The sequence below is a fragment of the Aptenodytes forsteri genome, unplaced genomic scaffold, assembly GCF_000699145.1.
Source record: "Aptenodytes forsteri isolate BGI_AS27 unplaced genomic scaffold, ASM69914v1 Scaffold229, whole genome shotgun sequence".
NCBI lineage: Eukaryota > Metazoa > Chordata > Aves > Sphenisciformes > Spheniscidae > Aptenodytes > Aptenodytes forsteri.
Window position 1 is genome coordinate 5,108,675 of NW_008795863.1, and position 14,301 is coordinate 5,122,975.

General features: G+C 37.4%; 1 protein-coding gene across 1 annotated transcript in view; it reads left to right on the forward strand.

The window, feature by feature from the left end:
• Nucleotides 1–14,301, forward strand: part of LAMA1 (laminin subunit alpha 1) — a 61,051-nt gene that overhangs the window by 14,352 nt on the left and 32,398 nt on the right. The window contains exons 7-18 of the mRNA XM_019473341.1: nucleotides 648–833; nucleotides 1,690–1,817; nucleotides 2,382–2,502; nucleotides 2,640–2,777; nucleotides 4,489–4,610; nucleotides 5,510–5,596; nucleotides 5,859–6,052; nucleotides 7,053–7,195; nucleotides 10,129–10,227; nucleotides 11,182–11,293; nucleotides 11,459–11,621; nucleotides 13,950–14,160. Of these exons, the coding sequence (XP_019328886.1) occupies nucleotides 648–833; nucleotides 1,690–1,817; nucleotides 2,382–2,502; nucleotides 2,640–2,777; nucleotides 4,489–4,610; nucleotides 5,510–5,596; nucleotides 5,859–6,052; nucleotides 7,053–7,195; nucleotides 10,129–10,227; nucleotides 11,182–11,293; nucleotides 11,459–11,621; nucleotides 13,950–14,160 (1,704 nt within the window). The remainder of the gene's footprint in view (nucleotides 1–647; nucleotides 834–1,689; nucleotides 1,818–2,381; nucleotides 2,503–2,639; nucleotides 2,778–4,488; nucleotides 4,611–5,509; nucleotides 5,597–5,858; nucleotides 6,053–7,052; nucleotides 7,196–10,128; nucleotides 10,228–11,181; nucleotides 11,294–11,458; nucleotides 11,622–13,949; nucleotides 14,161–14,301) is intronic.

Sequence of the window (14,301 nt, forward strand, 5' to 3'; positions counted from 1 at the left end):
ATGGGTTGCTCAGCGATACCAGATCGTGGCCTTGCTGAATCAGCCATTCTTCCACAGAACTTATTTATAGCAAGCACAAACAATATGTTTACATTACTCTTTCCTAGTGAGATTTTTCTTGGCCCTGTAAATTGGTAACACCCATATTTAATTACCATGTTACTCTTCAGAGATCATATGGACTTATTTATAGCAAGCACAAACAATATGTTTACATTACTCTTTCCTAGTGAGATTTTTCTTGGCCCTGTAAATTGGTAACACCCATATTTAATTACCATGTTACTCTTCAGAGATCATATGGGGGGGAAAGAGTGTTATATTCAATTTTACTTTAGAAACCTGAAAGAGTTTTCAACCTTGATGCTAGATTCAGTATATAGATCATGGAATCTCTATTGCTTAGGAATTAAATGAAAATTGAATGCACACCTTGAAAGGACCTAAAAGAAGAAACTGAGACTGCTTTTTAGAAATATGGATTTAACCTTGGTGCAAAAATTGCTGAGTTTAAGTCAATTTTCATGTTTTATTGCCAATTCTTCAAAGAACTGACAGTTTTCAAGTCTTCCAATGACATTAAAATATTTTCAGCTAGTAGCTCTAACCTTGGAATAAATAAAAGTAATAATTTTTTATCCAAACAGCTCATCGCCTATGGAGGGAAGCTGAGATATACGGTTGCTTTTTATGCTTTGGATGGCTTTGGAACCTCAAATTTTGAGCCACAGATTCTAATGAAAGGAGGTCACACCAGCAAGTTGGTCATCTACGTAGACATCCCTTCTCCAGAAAACGGAGTAAGAACTGACAAGGAAGTAGAAATGAAAGAGGTAAGCCAAAACATTGGTGTGAAAATATTTCTTTTCTTCTATGAGCTTTTACAGAAAAGTTCTATCTATTTAATAAAATACTTTGAAAAATGCATGTCTGACTTCAAATATGCTGAGTAAATAGAGTGCTTGGAATTAAATGCATCGATTTTAGGGAAAAATGTCTGGGAATATTATGCTATAGCAGCAAATAACATTTTGTCATTGTTTCCTCTTTTGGAAGTGCTGAAGGTGTTGCTGTGGCAAGCTTTTCAAACACAGACTCAGATTTCAGTGATAAATGACAGGCAACCAGGAATTGTCACTCTCAGGCAGTCTCATACTTTTGTAGTCTGTATGTTACGCTCACAGCCCAGGAGAATCATATGGGACGTGAATCTTAGCCTAGCAGGAGCAGTAAGTTGCAGTAGTGCCCACCGGACAACTTCAGAGGAGATAACGATGACCTCCTTTGGTCTCTGGGACTCTCTGCTGACTGGGGCTGAGGTGAGGTCTAGTCTCTCTTCTTGACAGGAGGCAGGACACAGTTACAGCAGCTGTTTCTAACTGCACATAAAATGAGTGCTGTGAAGTTCTGGTCTTTTGGCTGTCTGGGTTCTCCAGATCTAGCCAGAAAAAGCTGTGCCGTGCAGGCCTGGACTGTTTTCCTGTAGAAACTGGTCACGGAAGTTGAGCGCAGGGAAGGAGAGGAGAAATGGTATAGAACCACGTCTTGTTCTAACACGGAGCAAGATTTTGGATTTTCTGGGACATAGTCACTGTGACTGCATTTCTGAAAGAACACGTAAGGAGGAACAGAGCATTACCTTGAAGTGAGCTTGAACACTCATGGTTTCAATATGTTATGTTTCCCTAGGATTCTTGGAAGTATTTTAACTCTGTGTCTGATGAGTCTGTCTTACGTTCTGACTTCATGTCTGTGCTAAGCAATGTTGAATACATCCTGATCAAGGCAGCTTATGGCCAAGGATTACAGCAAAGCAGGTAAAGCAATCTCTGATTGCATTTAATTATTCTATTGCATTTACTGTAATTTACCCTAGAAATAGTAATTGCATCTGTCAGTCTGGAAACTAACAAGACAAGCAGAGATGCATCCAATGAAAACCCAGTATCTGTACATATTCACAGCTGTGAAGAAGTGTGGTTCCACCTCCAGATTTGGGATTATTTTTGATTCACATGCCCTCAACGATCTTTTTGTTAGCTCTGTCCAAAAATCTGTGGGACAAAACAGATGTACTTCTGTCTAGTGTTTCTGAGGCAGAAATACATACTCTTGCATGGTGGGTTTGTCAAGTTTTGCAGACCAATGGGAATCAACCTGTATTACTTTGAAGTACTTCTGATTTGTTTATTGTAGGTCCTGAAATCCCATAAATAAGTAAAGAATCTTCAGATTTTATTGAGATATTTGCATGGGGAGAAGGGGATCATGGGAGATTATGTACGGTAGCCCTGACCTTGAAGCATAAAAATGTTTGGATCTCAGTTTTGGTGCTAGGACTTGTCTAGATGTTCATGCTCTCTTCTGCATATATCTTGTAGAATTGCCAATATCTCAATGGAAATTGCAGTGAAGTTTGAAGAAATGCATCTAGGCAGAGCTAGAGCTCATCTTGTAGAGCAATGTAGATGCCCTGCTGGTTATGCTGGATTGTCCTGTCAGGTACAGAATCCTTGAATCCTTTTTGTGTGTCTAATAGTGACATAATAAAAAAAGTTATTTAAATGGCTTTTAAAATTGTTTGTAACCGTTGATAGCCGTGATCATATATTTTTTTATTTTACTCCCCTTATAAATAGAGCTGTGCTCCAGGATACTACAGGGGAAAGCATACAGAACTTGGTGTAAAAGAGCCTCACACTCTGATAGCACCTTGTGTGCCATGTCAGTGCAACAACCACAGTGAAACCTGTGATCCTGAAACTGGAAAGTGCTTGGTATGTACAATTTATACATTTTTCTATTGGTTTCACCTGAGCATACAATGGCAGTAACCTATGGAAGGAGTTTCTGGGAGAAGTATATGGCTGTACTATTTGGATAAAATATAATTTCCCCCGTGACACTGAAAAATGGAAAATCTGAGTAGTATTTCCCTTAGGGTCCATTCAGTAAAATTATCAAGCTTTTTGGGCACTAACATCTTCAAAATCATTAATTATTTTAGTTATAATTTTACTTTAAAAATAACTCATGTATCAGTTCAGTTTATCTGTTTTTCTGTGAGACTTTTTGGGCTTCTGTCCTTGGTCTGGCCAAGGTCTACTTAGTCACACAAAAAAGGAGTAAAGGAAGCAGAAAGCCATACCGCACCACAGACTAGGTCAAAGTCAAATTATTTGTCTCACAGGAAGAGAATCTTCTGAGCAGCTTTAAATGAGGCTTTTTTAACTCACAGAGACTAAAGTAGTATAAAGATATGCCTCAGCTAAGTTAATTTACTCACTTCTCTCATTTTAACCCAAAGGTTGCAAAGAGGGGCCACATCTGACTAACATATTGCCTCTCTCTTGTGGGCTGACAGCCCTACGGACAGCAAATTCTCAGCTAACCAAATAAGGCACATTAAGTCTGTTCTCTGGTATGGCTCAAAATTCTTTCCTAAAGTTTTTTCAGTTGCTTTGTTTTTCCAATAGTGAGTTGGTTAGTTCAAAGTCAACTTCTGCTGAATTCATTCTTGAAGTCAGTGTTTAAACTGAGTTTCCTTAGTCCTTCAGGCTTTTGTAAACCATTCTTTCGCTTTCAGGTTTGTCCTAAAGTATGTATCTCATGAGTAAGAACTATGGTTCTCATTTTTACAAGGCCAAAAAAAAAGGTCTTTCACACTAGTGAATACTAGTCATTCTTCCTCTCAACTTCTCATTGCAGGGGTGGCAAGTCACCTACGTGTTGAGATTACTACTTAGACATTTCCATCTGAGTAGTGTAGGCAAAAGAGATGGTTTTCACCTCTGACTTCTGCTCCCATACAATAGGAGGCTGCATTGCTACTGCTTACTGTTTTCAACTAACCTCTAACACACTCGCAAGAATATGAATCAAAAAAAAGGAAAAAAGAAAAAATAGGGAAAAAAAAAAGGGAGAAACTGAATTTTATTCACTTAGGGGACTAGTCGGTCAATTTATGTTTATAATACCCATTTAGTGTTTTAATATTAATAGCACTGGCTATTGATCAATATTGTTGACAAATTAAATGTAGTATCTGTGAATCCTGACTGTGGATGGTCCTTGGTTTATAGCATTCAAACACGTTTGCTGAAACATTGAAACTTGTATTTTTCATCCAGGTATCCTGTTTAATTTTTCCAGCAGTTGATTTTTTTTTAAGGATTTTTTCCTTTGTACTGTGATTTCTTGGCCTGAACTGGATTAATAGAAGCAGGAATATATAAACCTTAATGGAAATTTAGAACAGAAAGTAGGTCAGCCTGCCTGAGGGGGGGCATTCACATAAGAGGAAATATGCTGGCATTCTGCTTATTTTTGCATAAAAGGTTCCTCCACTCAGAGAATGCTCACCAATGGGTAGTGACATTTAGAGGTGATTGTTGGAAACTGTATACATTTATTGACTGGGGGGAAGATAAAGTTCCTCTTGTTGTTTGTTGTTGTTTTAAACTGTCTGAATTCCTTTTTGTGTATCAGAACTGCAGAGATAACACAGTTGGTGATTACTGCAGTACTTGTGCCCCAGGCTACTATGGGAAAGTAATTGGATCTGTCAACGACTGCTCTCTTTGTGCCTGTCCCAGAGCCAACCCTGTTAGGTAACGAGAACTTATTAAATCCAATGTATATTTTAGCATTCCAAATTTCTGTATGTTCCACCTCCTACTCCCCCCCCACGCTATGGCAACAGGAGTTAGTTATCATTACACATCCTTAATTTTTAGACATTTGAAAGCTACCTATTTTAGTAAATGGAGCTTACATTCTGAGTTGTTCACAGCTAGTAACTCTGTGAGGTTTTAAAATAAAAAGATTAACTGATAGGTAAGTAAATTTTTTCTCTAAGAGTAGATCAGCCACATAGAATGTTTTATAGATAATGGAGTAAGTTGCTTTGACATGTTTTAGTTTCAAATGTGGGTCTTTTTCTTCATTCGAAAAACAATGCTTTTGTATTTACAAAGTTTCAGGCCATCTCCAGTCAATGCAGGAACTTTTCATGAGATCAGTCCTAGGGGAAGAACAAGTACTCTTTTGTTTGAAATTTATACATCTGTTTGTTTGGTAGAGGAACACTTAACTTCCTATTTTGAAAAGCAAAATGCTGTGCAGGCTGTTTTTTCTCCAGAAGCTTGAAAAGCATATTTGTTGTTTGCTTTTGGATAATTGAATAAGAGTCTAGCAACTCTGATGTTCTCATGCAAGTCTCAGTTAGATATATACTGTAGCCATATCATGCAGCATCCATTTTTCATTGTCTTATCTTTTAAAAGGAAGGCCATAAGGTGCTTTAGCATGTTATACAGTAATGGAGTCGCATTGGGAAAGCAAACTTTTTAAGAAACAAATAATTTAAAGTACAAATTCTGGAGCACTGCATCAGATTGAGCAGAGGGTGCTGTTGCTTCCAATATTTAACCTGTGGCTGAAGGTGTTCTCTGTCTTTGTATGGTCTTCCATTTATGTGCTAGCAGGTATTTGTTTATCCTTCCTCCAGTTTTAGTCCCACTTGTGTCCTGAAAGGTGTTCAGGATTACTACTGTGATGCTTGTCTCCCAGGATATGAAGGACAGTACTGTGAAAGGTGAGTTACATATGATGTGCCCATTTATCCCCAACTCCCAAGGACAGTTTGATTAATATGAGCCATATTTGTACTCGGAATAGATTATTCTGTGTTCATAAATAAATAGATGAACGAGTGCTCAAGGACTTAGAGTGATTTGTTAGTTACTGTTAAGAAGCCATTAATTAAAAACCTAACAGTGATTCTCAAAGATAAATATAACATCTAATTTCATGATGAATATCCCCTGATGTTCAGTGTCCCATTCCTCCCTGTGTAGGTGCTCCCTTGGCTATTATGGTGACCCTCAGCTTCCCGGTGGCAGCTGCCATCTGTGTCAGTGCAATCCAAGTGGCTCTGTTCATGTTAATTGTGATCGTGCAACTGGCCAGTGCCTCTGTAAGCAAGGTGTGACAGGACAGCTCTGTGAGGAGTGTGAACCAAGACATCTTCTTGTGGAAGACGAGTGTGTTTGTAGGTGGTTTTTAAATTGTTTTCTTTCCTAATGGGCTTTGGTTTATTCCAGTGATATTTATGTGCACATGATTATTCCTTGAATGTTTTTATGATGTCAGGCCCTATTCTTTCTATGAAAGGAAAGAAATCTTAACAACTTAGTATCTCTGTAAAACACGGGGGGTTGGACTAGATAATCTCCAGAGGTCCCTTCCAACCTCAACCATTTTGTGAACACAGAGGAAACTACCCTAGAGATCATAACATCAGACAAGCAGTTAATCCTTAAAATGGCTTTTTTAGTTTACAGACAAGTTTAAGGAAAGATATTTTTAATGCTTTTTTTGCTGCCTGTAGCATACCTTTATTTATTTGAAAATGTTGAATTCCTATGTCATTGACCCTTTGGATGTGAGGTTGCTGTAATAATACTTTTGGAGTTACCCCAGGTATGTAGGCATTTGCCACCAATAATTAGTCATATTCCACCAATAATTAGTCACGTAATTCCTTATGAGAGGGTGGATAGCAGAAAGAGACAGAAGTACAGTAATCTGCTTTTACAATGAATTGGGATTTAGGACTCAGATTTTGCTTTGTATAAGTAAAAAAAAAACCCAAACCCAAGGAATAAATGGAATTACACCACTATAGGCTTGAATTTCCTGTCTTCCTAACCTGCTTGGGTGAGCATCAGTGGCGTCACCCTGGACTTATAGCAATATAGCTAAATAGGCTCAATAAAGCTTATAATACAGCAAGCAGCTCAATATCCAGGAGGATCAATAAGGCTTGAATGTGTGCTAACCTAAGGAGAGTATTTTGGAATAGGTCCACTCTTGGGGCCGGAAGGGGAGGGTAATACTACAAATCTGTATACTCAAAATTATTATACTTAATCACTCTTAACTCAAAAGGTGAAGGCGCATACTGTGTAAATCAAAATTAATTTCAGTATTTGGTGGCTTCTTCTTTTTAATACTAATATTGCTTCCTCCTCTTAAAATGGTTTATTTAGCTTGTGATGACAACTGCACAGGAGTTTTGTTAAATAGTTTGGATGATCTCAACAAGGCCATACTTTCAATGAACCTCACTGGTGTTGCCCGTGCGCCCTATGGGATATTGTCAGAGTTGGAGAATGCGACAAAACATTTGAAGGTAAAATGAACGCACAAATAGTAGAAATACTTAGTCACATCTTTAAAGCAAAACTTGCAGCCACTCATGTGTGCCAGTAATTTAACAGAAGACCTCCTGAAGTTCATGGCTTGAATGTGTGTATGTGTAAGTGATACCAGATTAAGACCACTATGTTTGATATAGAAATATACCTTAAGTTATTTAGCTGCCTGTGTTACTTTCTTTTCACTTGTTGTACTAGCGTTTAAATAAATGGACGAATATATTTTTCAATCAGCACTGCAATTATTGAATGTGCTATATGGATGTGCTTCACCTAGATTATGTGCATCCCTAAGCCTGGCTCTGACCTACTGAAAGCAAGGAGAATAATTTTCAGCAGTGAAATAGAAACATCAGGCCAGGTCTTTTCCCTTTTTGCTCCCTTTGCTAGAGAGCTGCCAAGTCATATATCTCGAGGCTGTTCCCCTAGAGTCCTCCCCTAGAGTGGTAGGCTGCTTCTCCATTAGCCAGGCTGCCTGGGATACAGCCGTTTGCTTTCCTTTTGGTTGTGTGGCAGTCCAAGTGCCTCACTCTGTCCTCCATCTCAGGACACAAAAGCCAGGCGGAATGTTTCAGTGTTGGACACTTTCAGGCTGCCTGTGGCAAACTTCCAGCTCCTCTCCCCCTTAAACAAAGCATGAAATACCACATTTTGTGGTTCTAGAAGGTCATTTATTGTTGCTGAGGACTAAGTTCATGTGGTCTCTGCATAAAGCCAGAGATAAACAGAATCCTCCCTACTTCATGACCACTAAAATACGCACATTTATTCATAAGAGTCTGCTCAGCAATAAGTCAAGCAAGACAAGCTCTAAGACAGAAACAAAGCTATCTTCTTTGTATTCCGCCATATCATAACAAAATAAAAATAATGTGAGCCTTCTTGTGCTGCTGAATTTGGCAAATTAAGAGTTTGAATTAAAATTTCTTCTATTTAAGATGTAAGGCAGACTGAATTCCAATCAATGTACTTCAAAATGTTAATAATTACAATATCTGAAGGCAAACTTGATTAAATTACATGTTTATGCTTCAGCAGAGGTACTCTTATCCTTTAGTTTTAATTGCTAACCTTTTAGTTATAAAGCTTCAGTTATGCTTCCCTTCCCTTATGTCATAAGGCATAAACATACTGAATTATTGTGATACTTTAAGGATACAATTGACTTGCTTTCTGTAATTGTTCTGTGTTTGTATAGGAGCATCATCATCTGGGACAATAAACATTATTCAATATGTAGCTTTTATTTAGCACTTTAATTATAAACCAAAGTCAAATCTTACGTAAAAATAAAAGCAGTTTAAGTTTCTCCTTTAGTACCTACACTTTTTTTATATTAAAATCAAATCAAAGCCATCTGTCACTCTCTTGGAAGTGGGGTGCTAAAAGTGATACAAAACCTCTTGTGACTATGGTGTCATTTCTGTTTTATGTAAAGCCACAGTGTTCTTTAAACAACTTAATCTTGAGGGTAAGTTGGTAGTCTTGTAATTTTTCTCTGTTTGGAAGCAGGTATTCCCCTCTTTCTGGCTAATCAAAGATTACCTTCCCTTTTGCCTTGTACCAAAGTAACTGTAGCTGGAAGCCAGAAAATCCCCAAGTTTATTTATGTGAATTACAGATCTTCCCTGAAGGGCTGTCCCCTGCACTGTATTGTGTCTTTGCCTCATGCTGGTTGCTCAGGAACTTGAGTATTTCCTCTTTTCTATGCATTAGGTGTGGGTCTTTCAATAATGAGAAAGTTACCAAATGAGATCATTTACTCCTCATTGCGTCTGCATCTCCAGTCCATCTGAAGACTTCAGTAGTTCTGTTTTTCTAGTTGAAGCCTCCTGCTTTACTCCTCCTGACATACCTAGACATACTTGCTGTCCCATTCTGGGTTTTTGAACTGGGCTTTTAAAGAAAACTTGCTGTGCTTTATCCCAGGAGGCTCAAGAGCTTCAGCTTCTGTTTCTTTTTCACTTGTTCTTTCCTCATGCTGAGGAAAAGACTTTGAAGTTTCCATTTGACACAAGGCTGTTGGATAATCCTGTGTATTACTTCTTTAAAAAGTTGGACAAAATGATACTTATTATGGTATTTACAATGGTTGGCTCTGAAACATCTGAAATCTAAAAATAACCTTTCCCAGACTTACTCTCTTTGTAAGAGATACCTTAAAGTTTCTTTGCATCTTTAGAGAAGTGGTATTCTGTTGCAGGCCTTGACTGTATCAAATATGATACACTTGGGTACTATGGCCTATTTATTGCCATATAGAGCAGTTTTGAAGTGACCTTGAAGCCAAATACAGCCTCTTATTCTCTCTTACTGCTGAGAGGATCCGCAGGGCTGCTTGTGTTACCTTATCATGTCTGGAGGACCAAAGTCCCGAACTCCTGAGTGCCATGCACTGGGTTTTGACATGGAAACATAGAGCTCTCCAGGGTCATCTTCATAGATATACCCTAGATGCAGCTGTTTTGACAAGACCAGGGTCATCTTCATAGATATACCCTAGATGCAGCTGTTTTGACAAGACCAGCTGCCGAAACAGTAGCAGCTGTGGGACTGGATGGAAGCATTCAATTTGATGGGCCTTGGAACTTCTCAAAGTAGCTTATTTGGGCAGCTCAGACCGTGGTGAAAGTGAGAATTAGGAAAGCAGAAATTATGCTTCCTTCTTACTACTCGATTGAAAGTACGACATGGCTGGATCCTTGTTTCCTTATTTGAAGAAATGACACACTTTGTTGCATGAACTGTATGTATGTAATTATTTTATGTCATCTTATGTGCTTTGCAAATCAGTAATTTAAAACAAATAATCTAAATAGTGTGCATAGTTATTTTCTTCCCAGAACTTTTCTGGACGTACAACAAAGTCTTCAAATTACAGTATACTGTTTCTTCTTGTTTCTTATAGGAGTCTATAGTTCCTAGAGAAGATCCAATTTACTCATTAGCTACAGCAAAAGAAAGTCTTCTGAGTTTATCAGGAGGAACTGATCAGCTGCATGAAGAGGTAGGTGCTGGCCTCTTTATTCTTAGCCTTTCTGGAGAAATCCTTTGAGATTTCACAGCATAGTACATAAATATCAGAGAGCTGTTTAGAAATTATTTTAAATCTATAGAGTTCAGTGAAAGAATTCAGTCCACTCTGTAGTCTTTCTGAGGAAGGGAGTTAATTGGTCTGTGGAATTCTGCTGCAAACTACAGTGTTTTATGATATTGTACAGGAGATTTACATGGTTTCTGTTAAAGTTCAGAAGCTTTTTGTACTGCGATCAGTTAAGGCCCTAAAACTGGAGAAAGGGAGATACTTTCTTTTCACTGGTTTTAACATGGAGCTTATTCAAAATTATGTCATAGCTGAATATTCACCAAAAAGCCTTTGATAACTATAGTACTGTGTTTAAAATGATCTCAGTAGAAATAAACCTGTTGCAAATCCACATGAAAAGTAGACAACATTTGTATTCTTTATTCAGTTTTAACACAAGAAAAAATGTAGGTAGAAAATTGACAATAGTACTTCAGCCATTAGATCTCATTTGCTGACCATGTATACATAATCTAACTAGGTGCTTGCACTGACAGTGTTGTTATTGCTAATAGTTGTGTATCCAGAAGAGTGATTTTCTTAAGATATATTAGTTGTAGCTAAAAAAATATGTAATGTTTACTTTGTTAAAGAAATAGCTTTGGTAATTATGATCTTACTGATTATGAAACTAATTGATAACACAATTCTTCACTGATATCAGAGGCTGGAACTTTCAATATAATCAAGGCATCTGCAAGCCTGGAAGCATCAGAGATTTATGAATCAGCTAGGTCCACCTTATCAAAACCCATTGTTTCCTCTCACTAAGTATTCTCGATATTGGGGAAAAAAGTGTAAAAACCATAGACAAATGTCATGAATTAATCAGTGTTTTAGGAGACCTGTCAAAGATTATCTCTGATTTTATTCTAGTCGTCTAGATTTTTGAAAAAAGCTTGGCAGCTTAACACAATGACTCTCGAAACCAGGAATAAAAGTCAAGAACTGACTGGATTTATTGACACAGTACATACAACCATCAAAGGTATCCTCCTTTTAAGATATTTCCACTTCTTTACAGAATTTAGAAGGGTATTTCCTTTGCAACTCTTAAAGAAATGTTTACATGGAAAGTGCTGCAGTTTGCACAGGCAGTTCACATATATTCTTTTTTTAATGGTATCACTAAATTGTTTACTCTCCTACTTAGTACTTGCTGAAGTTGCTATGTCACTAAATGAAACACTGGGCCTGGATCTCCCGCTGTCAAATGCTACATCTCAGAGCCTGCAGGATGATATTTCTGCCCTTTTGGATGCACTGCGCAAGAAAGATTTTGTTCAACAGCATCATAATGCTACCAGTGTCCTAAAGTAAGCCTGTTCTACTGAAAACTTTATTTCGCTTATGTCTATACTATGCAATACTGCTTTTTGAAGAGATATCTGGAGAAACATTGTGCCATAATAAGAGGCAGTGTGATGGATAACTAGCCCAGGTGGAGCTATATGAACTCTGAATTTGGAGTTACAAGATTTAAAGATATTTGGGCATCCCACGTGATACTAATATAGCCAAAGCCTGTTCATTTGGATGTGATACAAAATTCCCTTGCAATAAGTGAAAAGACTAACTGGTTTCAGTTTGTTTCAGATCTGGCCCTAATACACGTCTCCTTGTTGCTTTTGGCTACGAGACATCATAGAACTGTCTCAGTCAATTGCAAGCCCAGGACATGTCAGGTCTGCTGAAGGACATGACAATTTATTGTCACTGGAATATGTATCACATAGATTTGCAAATGAAACCAAGGCATTTGTTTCAGCATTCTGAACCACTGTTTAGGATTGTATTCCGTTGTCTTGATTTGTCCCCATTTAAAGGCTATTTTAAAATGGCTTTTGTATTCATTGTTAGTGCTTATTACCAGACTTGGCAGTATAAAACATTGACTGTTCCAACAGTCAGCAAAATTTTTGTTCCAGTTTCAGAACTACTAAGTATTGCCCTAGCCCACCACAGGCTGTAAGAATGTTAACATTGGCTTCAAGGGACAAAGATTTAGACCAGAGTGGAATATTTCTGAAAATTTGATTTTTCTTTAAGTGCTTTGGATTAGGCAGGATAGAATGTTTGTGTTGATAGCATGTCTGATTTTGCTCAACAGACTCCTGTGCTTGTCCTTGTGCTGAATATTAAATTGTATAGAAGCTAAATGGCCATGAAAATGGACTAGAAATATACCATTTATTCTTATATTTACTAGGAACTTCAAATAGCTTTTTTTGCACTTACAAAATGTCTCAAAATGTCCTGTTGCATAGTAACAGAATGTTCTGACTTTCAACATCAGCTTTTGAGCTGTTATACAAGGCATTTGTAAATTAACTTTTTCAATTATAGGCTCTGTTGAAATTTCTGAAAGTTCTCTGATAAGTGTCCTTTGACAGAGAGTTAGTGCGATTTGTAAGATTGTTTGCTCTGCAGAATTTATCATGCAATGCAGCTGTAAGTTTGAAACTGATTTAAATAACCAGCTTGCCAGTCCATTTTTCAGGGAGCAGAAGTTACCACATGGCTCACAGTGGACTGAGCTTGTGATGACATACTGTTAAGCAACATTCTTAACTGAGGTCTCTGCACATTTGCCACGTAAGGCAAAGCTCCCAAACAATTTGGAATATAACCTTTTTACTCTTCACTGAAATAGAAGCCATTACTGTCTTGTAAAATACTTTCATTCTTGTAACTTTTTTAAGGCTATGGCTTCTGAGCGTAAGGACTTTGAGTTATTAGGTTTAGGAAATACATGCAAATGCACATCTGCTATTCAATAAGAAAGATAGAATGTGTTTTTCTGTGTATAATTGTGAAATAAACTAGGTTTCTTTTGCTTTGGCTAAAGATCTATATGATTTGAAATCAGATTAAAGGGGACAAACATTTATGTAAATGTATCATTACAAGAGTTGCAGTGTGCAGTGTATGTGCTAAAATGAAGAGAAACAAAGGAATAGATTTTCAGGATTATTTTCAGTTCAATTCCTTCAATACTGGAAAGTATTCAAATGGAGGTGCAAATACTCCCAAATAGAACAGCTGAAGCAATTAACAACTGACAAATTTGGGGGGATTTGATATTTCCCAGATAATGTCTGTTACTGAGTAAAAAAGGTAAGTGCAGAGATTGCTCATTTCAGTATTCATTTTAATGAGGCTATTTATTTGATATTTAAACTTTTCAGGACTCTTAGGTATATGTCTTTCAGTTCTGGTTACTTGTTTCTTTCCAGTGTCAATCTTCATAATGGATGTTTTGATCCTACATTCAAAATATGAATCACTACAATTAAGATATAGAGCAGTCCCAGAGGAATGTTTCACAGAGATTTTGATGTGGGGGATGTCCCAAATTAAGTCCAAGCAAATGTGATTTATACTAACCCCTTTCCCCTCTAGTCACCACATACAAAGTTTATGAACTGTATTACTGCCCTCTCCCCCATGCAGTTATCTTTTTGTGTGGTAAGACAAGTAACTAAGCTACCATGTGTATGTATGCCATTATAGCAAAAAATTGCAAACTTTTCTAAGATGCATTTATTAAATTAATTTCACATGACCCTGTTTTCTCCTCAAGAAATCCATGACTAAGTTTCTCCTTCACCGTTTATTTATTTTCTGATTCCTCTCTTTGTCAGAGCTGCAGAAAATTTGTTGAGCCATGTTCAGAAAGAGTATCTTAAACCCCACCAGGAGCTTGCTGAACTAAAAAAGGATGCAAGCCAGCTCTTATCAAAGCACAACAGCAGACTGCAAGATGCCCAGGACCTGGTGAATGAGGCACTCGCTAACATCAATGAGACCAATCGCTTGTTTCCTCTTATCTCTAGCAACCTGGCAGAGTTAAATGTAAGACTGGACAATCAGTGTTGTTGCATAAGAAATAAGATCCTGTGTTTAAAAGCTGCTTTTTAGACTTTAATAAAATTGAACATGTTTAAACATGTTAATATATGTGATACCTTAAAAACTCAAAGAAAACCAGACCCC